The sequence below is a fragment of the Aricia agestis genome, chromosome 1 (assembly GCF_905147365.1).
Source record: "Aricia agestis chromosome 1, ilAriAges1.1, whole genome shotgun sequence".
In the NCBI taxonomy this organism is placed as follows: Eukaryota; Metazoa; Arthropoda; class Insecta; order Lepidoptera; family Lycaenidae; genus Aricia; species Aricia agestis.
This window is the reverse complement of record NC_056406.1, coordinates 27,272,985-27,296,877: the sequence shown is the minus strand read 5'-3', so window position 1 is coordinate 27,296,877 and position 23,893 is coordinate 27,272,985. Positions and strand designations below refer to the sequence as shown.

The 23,893-nt window shown below is 37.7% G+C and overlaps 1 protein-coding gene across 1 annotated transcript; it reads right to left on the bottom strand.

The window, feature by feature from the left end:
• Window positions 1–140: 140 nt before the first annotated feature.
• LOC121732088 (lysosome-associated membrane glycoprotein 1-like) lies at window positions 141–15,195 on the bottom strand. The gene is made up of 6 exons (XM_042121881.1): window positions 15,036–15,195; window positions 14,437–14,877; window positions 8,289–8,504; window positions 3,688–3,879; window positions 609–755; window positions 141–178 (listed from the first exon to the last, which is right to left on the bottom strand). The coding sequence occupies exons 1-5, from the start codon at window positions 15,085–15,087 to the stop codon at window positions 613–615; spliced, it is 1,044 nt and encodes a 347-aa protein (XP_041977815.1). The 5' UTR covers window positions 15,088–15,195; the 3' UTR covers window positions 141–178; window positions 609–612.
• Window positions 15,196–23,893: the final 8,698 nt, after the last annotated feature.

Below are 23,893 nucleotides of genomic sequence, written 5' to 3'. Positions count from 1 at the left end.
TAATTATTTTATTTTAATTATACATTAAATTATATTTTATTTGACGCCGTCATTTAACATTTTGTACAAACAAGTAAGTAGAAGTAAGTTTGGCCCACAGACGACGGACGTAAATGCGATGAGATGAATGTTACATTTTCTGTATCTACTTATATAGCTCTGGCTGACTCCGCACCGTCTGGAAATATATAAAAAACAATGACGAGCGTTAGAAGGTATAAAATTCTTCAGAGGTACACACCTATTAATAGCGATTGCTGGATCGATTAACTTCAAAGCGTGTATGCTAATTCGGCCTTTAATTACAGACCAATAAGCCATGTTAACGGTTACTAAGAACAGTCATATCAGAAAAAGAGAAGCAGGACCGTGTACATAAAATTTGAGCTGCTCTCAGCAACACGCAAGTCTGGTAACGGAACACGTAGAAGAATATTCATTGGCCTGATTCTCTCCATTCCATTTTATTCTTAGCCTAATTCCAAATATCTATTTCACTCCCACACGAAAATATTGGCACCAGAAACAAGATATCTGTCTGAGTTCAAGCAGCGAAAGGTCTACTTCCAACAACCCCTAACCCATATATAAAATGTCTCAACACTCACCAGTCTACATGGAGAGGTAGCCGTGCGCGGCGGAGCGGCGGCGGCCGATGAGGTAGGCGGCGAGCATGACGGCGACCAGGCCGGCCAGCGCGCACCCCACCGCGATCGGCACCGCGTCCGTCACGTCGCCGCCGTCGCACTCGCGAGCTGGAAACGTCACAATAAAATAGATCAACAATCGGTTATTGGAACGAAGTTCCTTATCGCGCTCTGCGAAGGAGGGCTAGACGGAACGACACTTTTTGACCGACACTTATTTTAGTACCTGCCAAAAAGGGGGATGACGTTAACTGGCGGGAAATTTAAAACTTCGTTCGTAATAAATAAATAAATACTCTGACGTCAAAAAGTGTTGTAACAACCTATTTTGAATAAACGAATTTGACTTTGACTTTCTTCCATCCGGGTGTCCCTTGACACCTATAATAATTTATTATTATTTTTGGAAGCAGATGTAAAGCTACCGAAGAATCCGATTGCCTTACGGCAATCGGATTCTTCGTTAATTTGCAACGCAGACACGTACGAAGAGCTGAGTGTAAATTCGTCATTTCTCAAACTTCTCAAAATTAACTTAAATCTGTAAAGCGTCTAATTAGTTATTATTGTTGGCCACCCGGGGGCGCTGTATCGGTGCCGAACAAATTTTAATTTACATCCTCACAGTGAGCAGCGACAAACACGCGACACTCTCGGCCGCATATACACCTCTGTAGACCGACGCTGCGAAACGCGAAACAGCGCCGAACCGATTTGCTGTCTCACTCGCCACGCACGCAATGCGTTATATGGCATCTCGCTCTATTCCTGTTTCGCAGATATTTCGCGTTTCGCAGCTTCGGACGTCGGTGTACTAAGGCGTTAATGGTTACTCAACTTGGCAAGAGTTTGACAGATAAAATATGTATGAACCATAAAGCTTATATACGGAATAGAGCAACAATCTCGAGCTGTCAAACGAAACCGAAATTGATTTAAGTCTTTTTTTTGTTATGAAATAAGGGGACAAACGAGCAAACGGGTCACCTGATGGAAAGCAACTTCCGTCGCCCATGGACACTCGCAGCATCAGAAGAGCTGCAGGTGCGTTTCCGGCCTTTTAAGAGGGAATAGGGTAACAGGGGAGGGTAGGGATGGGAAGGGAAGGGAATAGGGGAGGGTAGGGAAGGAAATAGGGTAGGGGATTGGGCCTCCAGTAAACTCACTCACTCGGCGAAACACAGCGCAAGCGCTGTTTCACGCCGGTTTTCTGTGAGAACGTGGTATTTCTCCGGTCGAGCCGGCCCATTCATGCCGAAGCATGGCTCTTTCATGTATAAAATTTTTATTAAATTTTTAACTTTATGGTATGAACTAAGAGGTTTATGTTATACAATCTGCATTAAATTAAAACTAGCTTAAAGCCGAGCTTTGTGAGGGCTCGCATCGTCGCACCTCGACTGACTGATGGTGACACATCTACATATAAAAACATTGGCTGACTGATGATAACACATCTACATAATATTATATATAAAAATTACTATGTTAAAGCACGAATCAATAGCCGTGATCGTTTTTCCGTAAAGAGTAAATGTAGATTGTGGGATATACGAGGGCTCGCTTCGCTCGCCCTGATTAAATCATTGTTCTATTTATCTAAATGTGTCCGTCATCAATCTCATGCTTCTCGTGAGTGTAACCGTGACTACAAGCGAGCATAGGTATGACCTACATACAATAATGATAATAATAATCAATTTGTTATTTTGTCACAATAATTGTATAAAGTTACTTTGTTACATCTGTTCCAATTGCGTATGAACTGAAACACTGTTTTATACTAGGTAATAGATAAGCGTATCCAGTACTGTGAACATGCTGATGCATACAATATACAAGCAGTTGTTCGTGCAATCATGTTCCGGAGATAGCACTAGTCGATAGACAAATAGATAAACACTCGACTATGTTTTCAACGAGTTTTGGTCTTTTCACTTGTTATGAAATCGCAATAGGTACATATAAATATTATTAAAGTGTTAATGATCTAATTAATCAACGCGTTTGTTAAATACCAGTTATGGATTGAGGCGCATATAAAATTCATTCATTTAAAAGTACAGGTTTGCAGGTGTCTATGAGTGTCCTGTGTCATTTGGACAGGATTTCTTACAGTTAGCACACAGCTAACCTAACAAAAGCTAGTTATTTCCTATTGATATATTATGTGAAAACTTTTAATTAGCCTTATCGTTCTATGTTGATCAATATTGTACTATCAGAGAAGTTTACTCATAGGCAGATGGCACACCTACGTCATTTGGTAGCGTTATTTGAGACCCAGTCGACAGATCACGACCGCTATTGAATAGACATAACCCCTTCACATTTCGTTGCTCCATGATTCATGAATGAATTTATTTGATGGTCCATTAAATCAAGGTGTAAAAATTTAAATATAATAAATTCGAAGACTCTGCGCCACGCTATGTTTGCCATCAATATCTTTTAAAAATATCTCCAGGAAGGCAGGTGTAGTATTTACTCTACAAAACTACACATTCAGTGTGTAATGTGTCGCTTGCCTTATCTCCGCGATAACGCGTCGGCGTGTAAACACTGCAGCACGTTACTGATGTACGCGGATTATCAGATTCGTTAAATATATGTGACTCTGCCAGTCATGTTAGTACTGGTTTATTAACAAATGTTAATACTTCTATTGCGAGAAACATCTCACACATTGAATTCCAGTCCCGTATGTTTTATGTATATTCCATGGCAGTTTTTTGCATTACGCCTAACACTCAGTGTTTATTTACATACAAGTAAGCCAAAATACAAAAAAAGTAGTACGAGGCGAATGAAAATACTTGTCCGCACTATCGTATCACGCTGAGGTTTCTTGAGGTACCTATACAATATGTAACATTGTTACTGTGGCTGTACAACTAGCGCCACAATGCTGCATCGCGCTATCGAAGTTTTTTACTCACTGCGGTATTACGACAACTGAAATCAAACTATAACTAACTAAGCCCAACTTCGGCCTGACCGTGCGTCAGTCATATCCCCCCAGGACAAGGCTAGTACTCACGCGAGCTGAACTGATTTGTGGCGGCGGTGCGGAAAGCCTCGTCCTGCAGCTGGGCGAGCGCCAGTCTGGCGGCGGCGTTGTGGCCCGGCGCCGCGGTGAGGTTGAGCGGCGCGGGCGCGGCGCAGCGGTACGACGTGCGCAGCGCCGTGCGCCACCCCGCCCCGTGCCACAGCTCCAGAGTTGTGTTGTCCTCTGAAATAGTGGTGAAGGTTATAAGTAAGGAACTTAGGTATTAAAAGTGAAGTCGACAAGGATGAAACAGTATTCAAATCAAACTAAACAATCGAAACCAACTGACTACGGAAATTAGAAGTGCCCGGGCGTCTATATTGACAACTTCATTCTTTATTAAAACCCGACCAGTATTATAGGTCTTTGGTGGAACATACATACGTGTACATTCAAAATCATTATCCATTCTTTGGACATTATAGTAAATAAATAAATAATAAATAAAAATTGTTTTATTTTTGAATAAATTTGAAACATAATATTATGTTCTCAGAAACTCTATACATGGTGCCTACCACCGGTTCGGGAACTAACCCGGCGAGAACTGGCGTAAGAAACTCGCATGGGGTTGTTGGTGTAGTCGGGTAAAAATCATAAAAATGTATTTAAGTAAATGGATAAAATCCTCGCATTTAATATCTGACTGTGCATTACCCACGAGGTGTGACAAGTGACACCTCTGTGCCAACTGTTCCAAGGTCTGCTACGTTGGGGTCACCCCACTGCACACCTCATCATCCAATTGTCACCGCTCGAGATTGGCCAATTTCATCAAAACAAATTGACAAATCAATGCTGATTACTGATATCGGCTTTTACACACGTTTACACGGGTGCGGGGTCGATCTTGAAAATGTTTATAAAGTCAAGATTACGTTGCGCTTACCTATTACTAAGATAAAGGCAGATAAAGGCAGGCAAAATCGAGGTCATAAATCATAATATTATTGAGTAATCGACTACGTAGACTAAAGTTGTAAGCGCTATCTAAAAGTACTTTTAAAGAAGATTTTTACTTGAAGACGATAAAAAGACATGTTAATGTTCGCTCCAGATTCCAATCACTGGTTCAATCAAAGATCTCGTTTTAAAAAACTCAGTCAACAGTAATCTGATCTACAGATTATATACAGGTGTAACAAAAACAAGTGATAATACTTTAGGGTGTGTACGTGTTCCCTGTAGAGATTTCACTGTGAAAGTAGCAGCGATGAAAGACCAAAATTTATTAACGAAGCGGCTAACAAGTCTATACCTAAAAAAAATAATAATCTAAGCCCGACTAACCATTTTATATCGAAACCATACTGGTCCCCAACCTTATCTCATTCTGTGGCCAAAAGACGTCTCGCCTTGTCCAAATTTAGGAAAAATCCTACTCCTTCTAATCTAATTACTTTAAACAAATGTGTCAAAGAGTCGCAGAACCTTATTAAACGAGCTTCTAAGAAAAACTGGCAATCCTTCTGCGATGGAATAGATGAGGTCACTTCTGCTACTGATATGTGGAATAAGATGAAGTGGATTAAGGGCAATTTGAACCACGTAGCACACGTAGATGAGAATAAATGCCAAGCGTTACTGTTAAATTTATGTCCTCCCTATGTTTTACCTTCTAAACCCAGTTTTAAATCAAGCAATTCTAAATTAGAATCCCCGATTACATTACACGAGCTCGAATGCTGTATCAAGTCGAGTGACACTGCTCCGGGGTGTGATGATATATCATTCTCGATGATCAAAAATTTACCTAGTGTTGGTAAAAACATTCTTCTCTCTCTGTATAATATTTCCTTGTCTACTGGCTTCACACCTGTGCAGTGGAGGGACATACGAGTAGTACCGATACCTAAGCCCGGTCGTGACCCTACACTTATTTCATCTCTTCGACCTATTAGCTTGATGTCATGCGTCTGTAAAATATTTCACTCTATCCTAAACAAGAGACTGGAATGGTTCTGTGAAAAACAGGGTATATTTTCGGCAGAAATGGTTGGTTTCAGAAAATCTAAATCTAGTTTGGAAGGTTTGACGAGACTGGTTTCCAGGATTCAATCTGGTTTTACAAGAAATTTAACTACTGTGGCCTGCTTCCTCGATATCGACAATGCGTATAATAATGTAGATATTAAATCATTACTGCTAATTTTAGATCAAATTGGTGTTGGGGCCAAGATCTGTAACTATCTTTGGAACATTCTTAGTGAAAGAAATTTGAAAATAAAATGTGGACATACGTATTTATGTAGAAATACTGGCTTAGGTCTGGCACAGGGCGATCCACTGGCTCCCAAGTTATTTAACATGGGAACCCATAAAATTTGTAATTCCATAAAAAATGTATATTTTTCTCAATATGCCGACGATTTCGCTTTGTATATTTTAAGAAAGTTCATAGATGAAGCTTGTACCGCTCTCCAGGGTTCATTAGATTTATTAGTTGCATTACTCCATCAATTAGGCTTAAGCGTATCGTCTTCTAAAAGCAAAATATGTATATTTAAAAAGGGTAATAACATTACTGACTGTCATATTACAATAGGTAGTGTACCATTGCAAGTTGTGGATAATATTAAATACTTAGGTATGTGGTTAGACCGCTCTCTTAGGTGGTCTAAGCACATTAAAGAATTACACGAAAAAGTTAGGAAGTATTTAAATATCTTAAAAGTATTAGCGGGGTCGGGATGGGGAGTCCATCATAAACATTTGAGAAATCTTTATATCTCAATTATTAGGAGTCGCTTGGACTATGGCAGTTTTCTATACGGTAATGCTTGCAATGGTAGATTATACATGTTAGATAAAGTCCAAAATGAATCTATGCGTTTAATTGGCGGTTTTATTAAGAGTACTCCTATTCACGTGATGGAGAGTGAGCTTTGTATAGCCCCGTTGGAAGTACGACGAAATTTTTTGGGTGGAAAATTTTTGATTAAGGCAATGGCACTGTCTAATAATATTACTATCGATGTCGTGAAGGAATTAAATTCGCTCTCATCACGCAGATATTGGAGACGTAAAAATAAACCAATTTTAACTGTTTTGTATTCAAAATTTAAAGATATTCATATAGATTCTCGGCAAAATTTGGACATGTTCTCATTAAATTATTGGATTAACAGGTTTGACTTAAGTGGAATAATTAAATATGAATTACCTATTGTTACTAAAGCAAAGAGAAGTTACGACATTGCAAAGCTCAACGAGGCCTGCTCCTTATATATTGCAAATGAATACGCTAATTATTACAAAATTTATACCGATGCATCCAAGGAGAATAGCACATCTATGGGTTCAGCATTTTTTGATCCTCAAAATGGAGGAAATTCTAAGTTTAAAATCTCTTACAATATTTCTATTACTCATCTCGAGTTAATAGCCATTTCTAAGGCTTTAGCTTATGCTAAATCAATAAATTTTGATAAAATTGTTATTTTAACCGACTCCAAAAGTTCTCTGCAACTTTTGGTTTGCTGTACTACAAGTGTTGTAAGCCCACCCATAGCCTATGAAATTATTAAATCTATTTATGAACTCATATCTAATTGTAGACAAATTATTCTCCAATGGATACCATCGCATGTTGGGTTGGCCGGAAATGAGGAAGCAGATGTATTGGCGAGACAGGCTTGTAGTGCGGGTACACCTGAAAACACCTTACCCTTCTTCACCGATTGTTTTTACCTAATTCGGGATTATTGTTACAATCTTTGGAAAGTTCATTTCGATGAGCGATCGGTGGAGAAGGGTATATGGTATAGGACGATGCAGAATGAACCCTGGAAGAGACCATGGTTTGTTAATTGTAAATTAAAGAGGAACATTTTATGTACAGCTATTAGACTGCGTTCCGGACACATTCCGCTTAATAAATTCGCTTTTATGATGAGAAAGGTTGCATCACCGCTTTGTTCTGAATGTGGCATCTTAGAAGACGTGTTACATATTATGGCGGAGTGTGTTCGGAACGAAGATATTCGATACGAAATGTCACCAATTACTGGAGATTTAAAACAACTTGGTGTGTGTAATATTGTTCTGGCATTTCCTCTATGTGACACAGCTAAAGCACTGTATAAAATTGTGATTACTGGTTTACGTCGTCGTCCAATTGTATAATATAATATTCTATTAATTATGTAGATGGTCTAACGGAGTGGCGTAGTTTGTAAGAACTAAAACTCCTTAAATAAAGATTAAAAAAAAAAAAGACCAAAATTTTTTTTCACTTTTGTATGGGCAAGGGCCCGAGCGTCACGAGTTTCCCCATACAAAAGTGAAAAAAATTTTTGGTCTTTCAGCGCTGCTACTTTCACAGTGAACTCTCTACACGGAACACGTACACACCCTAAATTATTATCACTTGTTTTTGTTACACCCTGTATAAAAACGCTTTACCGGTCGTCGAACTGTTTTGAAATGTAGATTATACATTTTATCTTGAATGTTTGTTGTAATATTGTCGAAAACTCGAAGTATCTCCATACCACATCCGATTCAGCGGTATGGGCGTGAAGAGGTAACAGACAGATAGACAGACAGACTTTCGCATTTATAATATAAGTATGAATGAATGGTCAACTCACGAGCATTGGGCAGATCCTCAGCGGCGATGGAGACGTTGAGGCTGTGAAGCTGGTAGTCGTCGCCGGTGGTGTTGAAGCACAGCGTCATGTTGTGGGTGCCGTTGCCGGAGGTGGTCGGCCACGACAGCTTCAGCCACTGCTCCGTGCCGTTGCAGCTGCCGCCGGCGACCGTCGCGTTGGCGGGCACGTTCAGCAGCGCGTACGACAGAGCCGACGCTGGAACAAGATAGACGGCTATTTCTATCTCTCTCGCAACTTAATAATAGGGTTGGAACTCGGAATCACTAACGAACCAACGAACTAGATGACCACACGTCGTTGCACCAAAATTCGTTTACCGCGCGTTTATTTGAACGGACATGGGATAATTTTTATCCAGGAAAAATGTACGATCCTAGCGCTATAAACGAGTTTTGGCGCAATGGAGTTGCGGGCGTCATGTCATCCAGTGTATTATAATGTTCTATTTGTAGCCTAGTAAACGAATGCCTAAAATGGGGGTCTGCTTGGAAAAGTCGAAAGCAGAAATTTTAACTTTGGTACTTTGTTTAGAGTAGCTAGGAGATAAACATACTAAAAGTCCTGACCCCTCCGAGGTGAGCCCGAGGGAGGGGGGGGTGCAAAGAAGGTCCCGTTTTTTGTTTTTTTGCTTACTCATCAAAAACGATGCTTCGTACTCTTCTACTACATAATAAAAGCTAATTAAATCTTGTACAACTTCGTCCTTTACACTTTGTATCTATCTCCAATCATTGCCTCGCTATGAGCTTCTAAAATTGGCCGATTTATAAAAGTGTGTTTTTAGGGTTTCGTACCCAAAGGGTAAAAACGGGACCCTGTTACTGAGACTTTAATGTCTGTCCGTCTTCCTGACCTTCTTTGCCTTCGACTTTTCCAAGCAGAATCATTAGTTTACTAGGCTATTGGTATACATGCATACATTTGCATAGTAAGTTCTTGTTTACACTTCGCACTGAGAACTTTTTTATTTTCCTCAAACTTTTGTTTGTTCGAGGAAACGAGTTTACGATAAAACGCTTATGTCGTGACGTGACGTGAGTCATGTGAATTGGGAACCGCGGGGCGCAGACAGGCCAGCGACCGCGACCCTCGCAGACCTTCATGTTTTACAAATTGGCGGCCACAATACATTGAGATATTAAGTACTTAATCCAAAGTACAATTATTACATTAAATTTTGATAATATTTTAGTTCACAACTCGACCGACGTTAGTTCCCGAACCGGTGGTAGGCATCATGTAGACTTTCAGAGAACATTTGCAAAAATTTATTCTGAATAAAAATTTTTGTGTTTGAGTTTGACCATCTTACTAAAAGTAACGTCCAATCTTCGTTTTTCTATACATAACAGTAGATGTATTGTGATAAAGGATGATGGCCGAGCACTATAGCAAGGTGGCCACTCTCATTATTCGGCAATTATTTTACTTACAATGTCTGTCATAGGCGAGATCACGTGAAATTGCTTTTAAAATTCCTGAAAGACATGAGCAATGTACTTATTTTTAAATATTAGTAATTTTTTGCGTCATCAGAGCTGGTTTAAACACACGTGCCAGGCTTATTGACAAAACATTACACCCAAGTTACACGCCCCCTAACCACACGTTAATTTAATTAGTTCGTTAATCTGCTGTGGTCCGCACAGGTGGTCCGTAAGTATCATGTTAAAACTATAGCGTAATAATTTATGCATGTTCTCTTTATTTACTCGCTGATTTTCCTTGAATGAAAGAAGACCGCTAGAAAAATTAAAAACAAAATCTAGAAATAGACTTGCCTCTCTAATATTTGCTGATTTTATGAAAGAAGACACCTGCATAATGTAACTAAGTAAGTATAGCATGTCTGCTACGATGCTGGATGCACAGGGTCCATGCACTTTTGTCCATCCTTAGTCCTTACCCTCCTTTACATGTTAATTCATAAACATGCCTTACGTTAGCTATTAAATATTGACATTATAATAAGATATCGGAGAAGTCGTGTACATCAAACTATCAACTCAATGAGTCATGCACGGTCGCCGTTAAATTCGTAACACTTTTACACAACCTAATCTTCATGGAAATAGGGATCAAAGTGGTACATCAGGTTTAACTGCAGTACAGAAGCGTGCGCCTGCGCAGGGCACTGGGCACTAGGCATAGCGCACGGACAGTTAGCCGCAAACAGTTAGCCGGCGACCTAAGCAGTTAGCTGTTCAATGGAACCCGGCAGACACAAGGCATTATTAACACGTAACAATATGCATGCAGCACGAGTTGGTGTGATAACGAGTATTTCAATGCTCTGTAGTTCGTACTTCGTGATAGCTCGACATTAATAAAAATTACATAAGTAATTGAAAATACTTACTAAATATTATTACAGTAATTGAACATTTTCCGCGAATTTAAGCAGTAGTATCTCACGGTAATCGTATATTTTACTGCGAAAAAAGAGGAGTCTTATCATTTGTCTTGAACTGCTCTATATATATATCTGTATCAAATTTCATTTAAAACTAGCTAATTATAAGCCGAGCTTTGTGAGGGTCACACCTTGACTACATATTATAAAAAACCTTGACTGGCTAATGATAACACGTCTAGATTTAGATAAAAAAAATACTACGTTAATTACTATGTTAAAGCACAAATCAATGGGCGTAAATGTAATAGTTTTTCCATAAAGTGTAGCACAAAATGTTCAGGTTGTGACTTGTGGGATATACCCTTATTGTGGACGAGCTTTTGCCCGCGGCTTCGCTCGCGTTAAAAAGTATTATTATATACAAACTTACATCCCCTATTTGAACCCCTTGGGGTTGGAATTTATCAAAATCCTTTCTTAGCGGATGCCTACGTTATAACATCTACCTGCTTGCCAAATTTCAGCCTGATCCGTCCAGTGGTTTGGGCTGTGCGTTGATAGATCACTATGTCAATCAATCAGTCACCTTTGAGTTTTATATATATAGATATAATACCTCCTAAGGCTCGCTTCGCTCGCCCTGATAAGTCCAGTTTGGAAACTAAATAACATAGTATTTCCTCTAGATATAATATTGGAATTGATAAAAGTGTTTAGTTATAAATTATAATGTTACATCACACTTACATAACTAACTCCGCTGGCTCAGCGACCCGAAGTGGATCTTGGCCTTCGAAATGAGCTTCCGCAATTGAGCCCTGTCCTGCGCTACCTCCTGCCAGTTACTAACTTGAAGGTCACGCAGGTCAGCCTCAACAGCATCTCTCCAGCGATACCTGGGGCGTCCAACAGGACGACGTCCTGATGGACGATACGCTCTTTTTTCACACTTACATACTTGCTTTTAACATCGAAAATCACGTATAAAATGCAGTTAAACGTGTTTTGTTCCATAAACCTTCACCTTCAATGAGTCAGAGGGCCTTCACGAATACTTTTGTAGAGCCTATAATATGAATTTCTCCAAAAAAACGTCCTTACGTGTGAACTGTGAACGGTTTCCTTATATTACATTCAAGGTGTTGGCCGTGTGGATAATTCTAGAGGCGGCTCGAAACCCCCGCACCTTGGTTATAAACACCGACCTTTGCAGAATGCTGCCTGACCTATCCCGGTTGAATTGATAAATTAATCCTAAGGCTTGCTCATTACAGTTATAACCTGTCACTGGGGGCGTATAGTGCGAGTCGTCTAATCTAATATAATATAGAAATAAGTCACGTTTTCCTTCCTGACGCTATAACTCCAGAACGCACAAACCGATTTCCACGGTTTTGCATTCGTTGGAAAGGTCTCGGGCTCCGTGAGGTCTATAAAAAACTTCAAGAGAAAAGCAGGAAAACAGGGAAAATAATTTTATGGCAAAACAACTTGCCGGGACAGCTAGTAGGGCATAAGATAAGCAATCACTACAGACCATCTATACTTAGTATCTAATATGTATTATGAATTAATAATTATGATTTTTAACCGACTTCCAAAAACGAGAGAGGTTCTATGTTCGTCTGTAAGTACTTATATATATTTTTTCTTTTTTTTTTGTCCCATGACTTTCACTTGTAGGGTTAATTACTTAAGTGCTCAATATTATTATGTAATAATTATGACTATATCTATTTATTGTCACCTCTCATACAACACATCTACTCATATCCATCCATACTTGCTATTATAAATGCGAAAGTATGTCTGTCTATATGTATGTTACCTTTTGACGCCCAAACCGCTTAACTGATTTTGCTGCTTTGGTATGGAGATAGGTACTATAAGTCCCTGGAAAGGACATAGGATACTTTTTATCCCGGAAAAATGTACGGTTCCCGCGCGATAAACGAAGTTCGGAGCAACGGAGTTGCGACATCATCGTCATCGTCATCATCAGGCGTCATCTAGTCTAATGGTATTATCTAGTCTAATACATTATGTGAAAAATTCCCATCAGACCATCCGAAATATTTTTAACAGGTATCAGAAATATTGTAACAGGAAAGCTAAAAACTCGATAAGAACTAGGTCAGTCACAAACAGTCAGTTAAGCAACTACAGAACAACCTATTGTTTTCTACTTTATTGTTTGATTTCAGTTCGTAAATTTTTGCTACAAAGTATTCTGAATTTTAAAATTACAAATTACAATACTTGGAGGTTAAACGTAATTGACTTAAGTTATTAGCAGTAGAATTTAACTATCAGTAAAAAATAAAATATAATAATATCATATTATATGATGACACCCGCAAATCCATTGCATCAAAATTCCAAAAACACCATAGTTTTTCAGGATAGAAAGTATTCTGTATCCTTTGCCAGGACACAAAGTATCTCCATACCAAATTTGAGCAAAATTAGTTCAGCGGTTGGGATGCGAAGAGGTAACAGATAGATAGATACACTTTTGCATTTATAATATCAAGTATGGAATATAATATGTGTAATTAGATTCTTGGCAGCTGATAGACAGGTTTTGAAAGTATATTAGATTATTTTGAACACCACACTAACTATAAACTCAGCTGGTAATAAGATTGTGTTGCTGATTATAATTAATAAAATTATAAAAGTAAACACAAAGAGACCGCTTTATAGATAAGCGAGAGGTCAAAGTGATAAAGCAAAATCTTGGCCTGGGGTTTGGAAACATCTTTGTTCCAGGCAGGAAGCAGCATTTTTTTAAGAAATTGTCAATAAGCCAAGGGCATGAGGTATTCCATAGAATGTATTTGGAAGAGTTCCAAGTTACTGAAACCTCAGATGAGATCAATAATTGCCATAAAGAGTGACGGTGCACACTACTGACTATTGAATCATAATATCCTTCGGATTTCCAGAACAAATTTTTGGCAAATAGTCAATTTCAAATGTTATAAAACTGTAGACCCAGGACTTTCAACAATATTGTATTATTTGTTTATTGTTAAAGTTCTAGAAAAAACCTAAATGAATTTACTTAAATAAATCTTGTTTACTTGAATAAATGTTTGAAACAATGGCTCTTGGCATTCTAGCACAATCACAATGCCTGTACCATAAAGTTAATATACCTAGCGGAATATAGTAACAATCCTGAGCTGTCAAACGCAAGCAAAATTGAATTTCATCTGTGTGTACAAATATGTACATGTGCATGAATAATATGATGTTCCAACATACATTTTTCTTAGGTTCAATTTATACTAGCTCAGAGTCGAAGCGCATTGAAGCGAATTATTAAATTTGCTTCAATGCGCTTCTTCAATTATTAACTCCAAAAAGTTAATGCACATATTACTTCTGAGAATTTAAAAAGGCGTGCGCATTCTTTAGACTTGTTGCGAACTTGACGCTTCGACGCGCTTCGACTCTGCACTATTATAAATTGACCCTTAGAGCTCAAATTGTAAATGTACCGATAAGTGCAGACTGAATGTCAAAACAGATGAAAAAAAGGGTTCTGCCACTTCAAATCACACATCTCTTTCTACCACGCAGTGTTACTGATAGTGACATCTCGCTTGCTCAGCTCTTTGTTTCTCTATTCCGCTAGGTATATTAACTTTATGGCCTGTACATACTCAGTTCATAGATAAACCTCACTTAGTTATTATAATTTATTGTTCTTAATAGGCAAATGTTTTACTAAAACGAATAAAAGAAAGTAATTTAAAAACTTACATGTGTTGTTGTAGGTGACATTCAGCTGAGCAGCAAACTGCACTATGATGCAGGTGACATTAGCCTCTGCGTAGAACCACTTGCCCTGCTGGGGAGCAGGCACGGGTTTAGGCGCCGGTGGTGGCGTAGGCTTAGGTGTAGGGGGCGGTGTCGGGGGGTCAGTGGTCGGCGCCTCCGTCGGCTTCGACGTGGTCGGCGCCTCCGTCGGCTTCGACGTCGTCGGCTCCGTCTCTGTGCTGAGTTCCGTCGGTGCTGCCGGCTGAACGGTAGTCGGACCCGCTTTGGAAGCTTGAAGGATGGCCGGCTTCTCTTTCAGAGTTTCGCGTTCCGGCGCAAGCAAAACTTCTGGCTTCACTAGGCCATTTTCGGGTTTCAGGGAGAGCAAAACCGGTGGTTGCGAATTCGGCGCCGCTGGTGCATTTTCCGTGGCTGCGCCTTGACCTGATTAACGAGAGATTATTGCTGCAATCGACTGAGAAAGGAGGTAGAATAAAAATAATGCATCTATTGTGCGTCACAAAAAGCGAATTACTTATGTCGTAATGGAGTACGATAAGTAACAAAGGACACGAGTTTGATTCGATCGTTTCGATACTCACCTAAAAGACTACTAAAAACTAAGGACAGCAAACAAAAACTTAACCGAAACATTTTCTGATTTCACAATAGCACTTATTCAACGTTTGATTTCTGTAGAGAATTTATAAAATTATGATTGAGTCGCGAGCAAATCAGCAAACGCGAGTTGAAAAATGTCAATTGTCATTTGTATTTTGTCAAGTTATGTCAAATGTCAAATAAAAAGTCCCGCTGTCACTCTGACACATTGACTTTTATAAGTGGACGCGGCATAATGGTCTCTTCTTCTTCTTCATGGGAAACCGTCTGTCTGTCTACCAAATCAAAATACTGTGGCCGGTCCGCCATTTTATGTTCCGGTTCTCCAAGGTACATAAACTGTCAAAGTGTCGTATTATAGGGATGTCGAAATTGAAAGAAAATATCGATACATCGATATTTGAAAAAATATCAATATCGGTCTCGATATATCGCGAAAAAATATAGATATATCGGTCAAATTGCTTTTTTTTAAATTAATTTATAGTCCGTCAAAAAAGTGAAGAAATTTAAAACATTTTGTCCTTGGATCGGTACGTTTACATATTTACTAAATTTTTTGTTATTTTACCGATGGCTTGACTTCGTATGTGCTAATTTAGTTAATAATTAGACAATAAATAAGATTTCAAGTGATAGAATAGTAATATGACATGGCTTGATTTTCGATATTATTTAATCAACATAAAAATTAGTAGATTTGACGTTTAGTGATGTACTTTTTTATCGAATTTAAAAAATATAAGGTGAAGAAACTGATCATTTATTTAAAAGATTTTAACCTTAAAAGCTCACTTATAACATCTTACTTATCGATATCCTCGACAAATATTAACCGAGTGTCCCATCACTATAGACCGCCATGTTTAGTTCTTGGCAATATGGCGCCGGCCACACTTTTTTGTAGTTATGTCGCTTCCATCTGTTTCCTTACTCATTGCCAAGGAGCCATATTTTAAAAGAAGAAGAAGACAAGGCCAGCTGTGGCAGTGTTGCTATTGCAATATATTTATATTAAAAAACCCATAGAGTTAATAATATTACCTATCGGAATAGAGAAACAATCCCGAACTATCAAACGTACCGTATCTAACCAAAATTGATTCACATCTGTGTACATAATTATGTTTACGTGTGCGTGTTAGTGATGTACATCTTGTAATTCGAATATCGATCATGGAATAATAATTGTAAGATTGTAAAAATAATAAAATGGGATAAAATAAAACTGTATAGAATAATAATAATATTGTAATTTTGGAGAAAAATATTACTTTTATCATTAAACATTTTTGTAGCAAAAACAAAAGATATACTTATTTATAAGCAACTCATTTATTTATTCATGCTAATATTATAAATGCGAAAGTAACTCTGTATGTCTGTCAGTCCGTCTTTCACGGCTCTACCTCTGAAATAGCAGCTGCTATTTCTTAGAAGTCACGTACAGACTACAGTGTACGCGACTTTTAATTAGTATCCTACTTATTCCAAAGATGTGCCATCGTAAAAGAACAGACAGACAGACAGACAGACATGACGAATCTATAGGGTTTCCGTTTTTTGCCATTTGGCTACGAAACCCTAAAAAGCAAATAAGCAATGTGCAGAAACAAACTACAACTAATTAAACTTACATCTAGGAAAATTACAAAACATTTTTAATAACAAATAAATGTAATGTCTTGTAGACCTATCTAAGCAAATAAGTATTAATACATTAAAATAAATATTATACTAATAATATTATTATACATAATACATACGAATATGGTATTTATTAGTAAGTACCGGAACAAAATTGGTTGCGATTGCATTTTGGATCAATATCCGCTTCGTTCCTCGCATCCGTAAATAAAATATTTTTCTTCAAAATGTTTGCTGCATATGCATGATTTTTCTTCGGAGTCCAATTTGGACGGTTAATTATTTTAAGCCATGAATTTCTGGTATCCGGGTCAGCAGGAAATCTAAATAATTGCCCAAGTGTGAGTTGGGTGATGGGTCGTATAACTAAAAAAATATATTCATATCGATACTACTTATCGATAACCTGATGCAGCCCTAGTGTAAAATAGATGAAAATTGTTATATATAATAACTCGTAGGGAATTGGCAAAAATAAACTTAAAATTAGGTCCTGTCGATGTAGAATAATTCACCTGTGAAATGAATATTTGTCCGGGTTTTTTCGTTGTGTTGTACCACAGTTATTCACTGACTTGTTCACCATGTTTCTTTATCAGTATTTTTCAAAATTATTCTATAATTTACTTGAAATCACAATTTTTCTGAGAGCCCAAATTGACAACGTGCCGACCAGATCAGACAGATTGTCAAACAACAAAAACAGATGAAAAAAGAGGTATACCCAATGAGTTTCTAAAATACTTAGTAACATAGAATATCATTGGGTATACCACCTCAAATCACGCTTCTCTTTCTACCACGCAGTGTTACTGATAGTGACATCTCGCTTGCTCAGGCCTTTGTTTCTCTATTGGTAACTTTATGAAAAAACCACATTACCATCCGTAAACTATCGACACTTTTTAACCGATTTCCAAAAAACGAGGAGGATATACGTTCGGCTGTGGATTTTTTTATTATTATAATTAGTAGGTACCTGCAATCTGCATACAGCATAATAGCACAATAGACATAACTACCAGTAGTTCGACTGCAAAGAAACGGACAGGTATCAATATATTCAATATCTGTCAAATTCGTCGGGTTTCACTAGGATTATGAACCAGTTCTAAGTCGGCTATAATTCTGTCTACTCTGATAATAGGGGGCAGAAGGCGTTGATAGTATTCCTGTGCGTCAACTAGATGGCGTTATTGAGAATAAACAGCGAAGCGTTGTTAGTATTCCTGGGCGTCAATAGATGGCGTTATTTTAATAATGTTTTTGAGTGTATATATTATGTATTACAGGATTTTTGAACATAAGAAATAACCAAAAACTTCTTGGAAATAACTTCGTTCCAACTTCCATTCGGGTGTCCCTTGACACCTTTCAAGTTTTGCTTTAAAAATAAATACTTCTTATGAAATAGAAATAGAGATTATCATAGACTTACATATACTATACAGGGTGTAACAAAAATAAGTAGTGACCGACCGAACTTTCGGTTTCGGTTTCCGGTTTCGGCCAGTTTCGGCCAAAAAATCTAGTTTCGGCCTTAGTTTCGGTTTCGGCCAAAATATAGCCAAAACTTTCGGCCACGCCGAAGTGTTTGTGAATTTTTGTGCGTCGTTCGGTAAACTTCCCAACGCGAGGCCCCGGCTCATTTCGCCACCGTCCATTTTATCGTGTTTTGAGGTTATATCTTGCAAAATAGTGCTATATAATTACTAAGTATTTATTTTGTTTTTATTAGTACTTCGTTTTATTTTCATCAAAAATTCTTATCGAATATTAGAGTTATGTATATTGTTGAATTTTAATTCTAAACGACAAACGCACGTTTATCCATATATATTATATATTATATATATATATATATATATATATATATATAAAACTCAAAGGTGACTGACTGACATAGTGATCCATCAACGCACAGCCCAAACCACTGGACGGATCGGGCTGAAATTTTGCATGCAGGTAGATGTTATGACGCAGGCATGCGCTAAGAAAGGATTTTGATAAATTCCAACCCCAAGGGGTTAAAATAGGGAATGAAAGTTTGTATATAATAATACTTCTTAACGCGAGCGAAGCCGCGGGTAAAAGCTCGTTTAATGTGCGACTATGAGATAATATAGCTTGCGAGATTTATCTAGTCAATCATCTCGCCTCATTCTTTTCCTTTTACCATGCGTTTTATTTATATTTAAAATAATTAACCTTTAACTATTGGACGCGCAGTCTCACAGACCGTTCCTACCCTGCGTAAGCTTCACACGTCTTGCGGCCCTCATTACACAAGTCGGCAAAAAAATATTTTTTTTCTTGTGCCTGTTACCTACTTAATGACTATTATGCGATCATTTGCATTGAAAATTAACCAGAAACATAAATTAAAAAAAAAAGTTTAATTTTATAGTCTAGGCGAAAATAAATAAAAATATAGGATTTTTTCAAAATTCTTAGAGACTAACGCTCGTCGTGACCAAGATAAAGAGGTTTGGGGGGATATCAGAGTTGGAACGGGAATTTTGCCGCTGGCACTTATTGTGCGTGTTTAATTTTTAGATAAATTATGAGTTTTATTACTTTAAAGTGTAAATATCTTCAAAAATGTGAAAAATGGACTTAAAAAGTTTTTGCTGTATTTGCGGAAATACTTGCACCGACAAATAAAAGGATTTATCAAGCCTTTGAAACAAATTTTAAACTCCCTATTAAAACCAGAAAAAATATATAGGTCCCACCACGTACTTATTAAAGAGGCATGCTACAGGCTATAATATTGGGAGTGTGCTCACCTAAATACAAAAAAAATTCAAATTTTGAACCTAATTTATCTATTTCTTCCTTTTAATTCTTATTTTAGTGAATGTTAGCTGTATTATATTTGAAATGAAATAAATAAATATATGTTATTCTTTTAACACTTACTAAAAATAAATAAAATACAACCTGCATAATACGTGGGAGAGCCATGCTTCGGCACGAATGGGCCGGCTCGACCGGAGAAATACCACGTTCTCACAGAAAATCACGCCGGATTTTAATGAAACTTTACAATAACATAGCTTATACATCAGAATAACACATAGGCTACAATTTTAACCGACTTTCAAAATGGGGGAGGTGTTATGTTCGTTTTCTTATATTCAACGATTACTCCGCCGTTTGTTAACCGATTTTCAAAATTTTTCTTTTGGTATATAGGGTATCATCCCAATTTGGTGTTATATTCACAAAAGTGGTGATCTGATGAAGGATCCATAAGTAATCCAGGGAACTCCTCAAAACTTATAGGGAAACATGTGGTGACTTCGGTTTCGTGAGAAGTATTCTAAGCATATGCTACCAACAAGTAAGATTTTGCACCGAGATATACCTGGTATACCGTGGTTCGGAAGGTGCTGAGAGAACTCCTGATTCTTTATAGATACAAGTTTGGGAGTTTCGGCGTTGTTTTAAGAACAGAAAGCATATGCTACTATGCAAATTACATTCATCATCATCATCATCACTACCATATTATACCATTTCATAGTCTTTCAGATCGAGACTCGAATTTGTCAAGCAATAATTAAAAAACATCTATACCTACCTAATATTATAAGCCTGAAGAGTATGTTTGCTTGAACGCGTCAATCTTAGGAACTACAGGTCCGATTTAAAAACTTATCTCAGTGTTAGATAGATCATTTATCGAGTAAGACTATAGGCTATATTATATTATCACGCTAAGACTATTACGACCGAAGAAACTAGGAAAATGTGGGAAAAACGGGGGAAATATTTTTTATGGGAAAATGTACGGTTTCTGTAAAATTCCTAATTTACGCGGGCGAAGCCGCGCGGGACATCTAGTTAATAATAATTTATTTTAAGAATCATCACAAAAAGTAAAAAATCCAATGGCACTTTTCTATGTAAGTATTAACAATTTTACAACAGTGAACAGTAAATTTTTAAGAGTAAGTATATGGGCAAATAGCCTATAGACGGCCCCAAATTACATTAAAAAACAGTAAATTTCAGTAAATATTCGTTATTTTAAACGTGTTCTCAAGTTTCGGTTTCGGTTTCGGCCGAAACTGCGAGTAAGGCCGAAAGTTCGGTTTCGGTTTCGGCTGAAAAATCAGTTTCGGTCGGACACTAAAAAAAAGTGATAATAATACTTTAGGGTTAGGGTGTGTACGTGTTCCTTACAGAAAGTTCACTGTGAAAGTAACAGCGCTGAAAGACCAATTTTTTTTTTTCACTTTTGTATGGGAAAATTCGTGACGCTCGGGCCCTTGCCCATACAAAAGTGAAAAAAAAAATCGTCTTTCAGAGCTGCTACTTTCACAGTGAACTCTCTACAAGGAACACGTGCACACCCTAAAGTATTATCAATTATTTTTGTTACACACTGTATACATGGAGATTATAATATTTGTGTTCATACTCGTAGGTCTACCAGAATCTGATGGCCAATTTTGACACCAGATTTTCAAAAAATATCCTTGATCATTGGATAAATTTATTTATTTATATGTTTCACACACAGAATCAGTCGCTATACGGGAAAATAAAACCGGCCAAGTGCGAGTTGGACTCGCCCATGAAGGGTGTCCAAGCAGCAATAAGGTTTATTTTTATGAAATTAAGAGGTTTTTTGATTTTTTCATCTGATGATTGATTTCATGAAACTTAAATTAAGGTTTACCATTCATGACTGTATAAAAAAAAACTACTGGCTAGATCTCGTTGGAACCAATTTTCGTTGGTAGTTTTTGTAGTAATGTACATCATATAATTTTTTTAGACTTATCATGCCCCTACTTTAGAAGTTAGAGGGGGGGGGGGACACATTTTACCACTTTAGAAGAGTCTCTCTCGCAAACTATTCCGGTTAGAAAAAAATGATATTAAAAACCTCAATATGATTTTTGAAGACCTATCCATAGATACCCCACACGCATAGGTTAGATATTTTTTTTTGTTTCAGTTGTATCTATTATTATACCCCTAAAATTATTAAGAATTTTTCCATTTTTGTATCAAAATCTTATGCGGTTCACAGACTACATCTACTTACCAAGTTTCAATAGTATAGCTTTTATAGTCGCGGAGGAAAGTGGCTCTGACATACAGACGGGCAGACAGACAGACAGACATGACGAATCTATAAGGGTTCCGTTTTTTGCTATTTGTTATTACTAAGACTTCGTTGTCTGTCCATTATTACTAAGACTTCGTTGTCTGTCCGTCTGTCTGTCCGTCTATCTGTCTCCAGGCTGTATCTCAGAACTGTTATAGGTAGAGTTCTGAAGTTTTCACGCATTGTGTATATCTGTTGCCGCTTTAACAACAAATAGGGAGTGCCTCCGCTGCCGGCGCCGGCTACCAAAAATATCAGTAATGGGAACCGGCGGTAGTAACTGCCGGCAGCCGAGATATAAAACAACGGCTACCGACGCTGGCACTCAAAATGGGAACCGGAGAAAATGTGTAAAATGGTCCTAATGCCCGTAACCAAATTTTAAAAATAAATAATTAGATATAGTCTCAAATACTTATTCGATTTCATAACCGACTTCCAAAGGTTGGAGGTTATAATATGCTGTGGCTGTGGATATTTTAGTTTTTTGTGATGCATTTTCATCTACCTTAGCTTTACTACATTTTTCCAACTACCAAAAAGTAAGATTTTGCACCACAGTATACCTACCCCGTGGTTACGAGTACATACTTTCGAAGGTACTAAACAGAACTTTGGACTATTATACGTGTTAGAGAGTTTCAGCGTTGTTTAAAGAAGCAAAAGTACGTCTTATAATAATATCGACGGGTGAAAGCAGAAGTGGCGTATCTCGAAAAACCCAACTTTACAGTAGAGCCAAAAAACTTTTTTAAAAATTCATAACTTCTATATTTATCAACATAGAACGTTAAAAATTGGAACGTATTTATATTAATCTGAGGCCTATACGATGAGTTTGTTTAAATTCTTCTAAAGTTGATATTTCATTGATTTTTAACAAGTTACGACAAAATATTTTTCTATTTTATGCAGCAGAAATGTTGTATCTTTGAGAGGAAATGTATAGACAACTTAAAAAAGCAATTTTTTTGAGCGACGGATATGTCGTATCTCAAATATAACATGCCCCTACAAATTTCATTTCGCCGTATCTCGTTTAGTTAATTAAATTGCATTACAACTTTTGGTTTAAGTGCAAAATCGGCGACAGACGTTGTTAAAATGGAATGCTGTATCTTAAAGTGAATGAATTATTTGTTTTAAAAGAATGTCATTATAACATATCATAAGAAATAAAACGATTATTTACTGTTATTTGTTTATAATATAAGAAAATAAAAAGGGGAATTTTACATGTGTGCAGCAGAAAATTACGTGAAAAACGCACGGTGGAAGACTGCCACTCATTAAGGTGATGAGTGGCAGTTTCCACTGTGAAGAATGATGGCGAAAAGTTGCAGGAGCACTCCCTGTGATACAGCCGATAGAGGAATCAGAATGCAGCTACATCTCGGCGTAATTCAACAATTCTAGCAGCTCTTCGTTGGATACGATCCAAAGGGAGTAGTTGGTATTTGGCGCCCCTGTCCAGAGATGAGAAGAGTATTCCATATAAGGCCGAACCTGCGCCTTGTAGAGTTGTAGACGTTAGCCCGGACTGGAATACTGTCTCGCTCTGTTAAAAACACCTAGCTTTTTCGAGGTTAGTTTGGCTTCACCCTCTAGATGACACCGGAACTGGACTTAGCTCGATATGTTTACGCCAAGTATTTCAATGCGGGGGGAGATTGTTAAAGAGGTACCTTGAAAACGAGGCGATATAATATGGCTATTGGTGACTTTTTAGTGGTGAACGCGTAAACTTGTATCTTGGCGGGGTTGAATTGGAATAAGTAACGTCGAACCTATTTAGAGACATTCTCCTGTGAAAACGGAGGTTATAACGATTGGTCTGTAGTTGGAAGGATATGAGCGGTCACCTATTTTGGGGATCGGGTACACCAAAGCTGTCTTGCAAGAAGCCGAGATAATGCCAGAAGTGTAGGAGAAACGAAAAAGACGTGTTAAGACCGGAGCCAACTCTGGAGCACACTTTTCAACACAATAAAAGCCGGCCCACTCTGTTTTCTACGAGGACGGGTTGGGGTGCTTAGAGAGGAGGAAGGTCGAGTGTGGTGTCCCACA

Coding starts and splice junctions, on each gene's coding strand:
- LOC121732088 (XM_042121881.1), bottom strand. CDS start 15,087: ATGTTTCGGTTAAGTTTTTGTTTGCTGTCCTTAGTTTTTAGTAGTCTT. Junction 8,505..14,436: donor TGTCACCTACAACAACACAT/GTAAGTTTTTAA, acceptor ATCTTGTTCCAG/CGTCGGCTCTGTCGTACGCG. Junction 3,880..8,288: donor TGAGGATCTGCCCAATGCTC/GTGAGTTGACCA, acceptor CCACTATTTCAG/AGGACAACACAACTCTGGAG.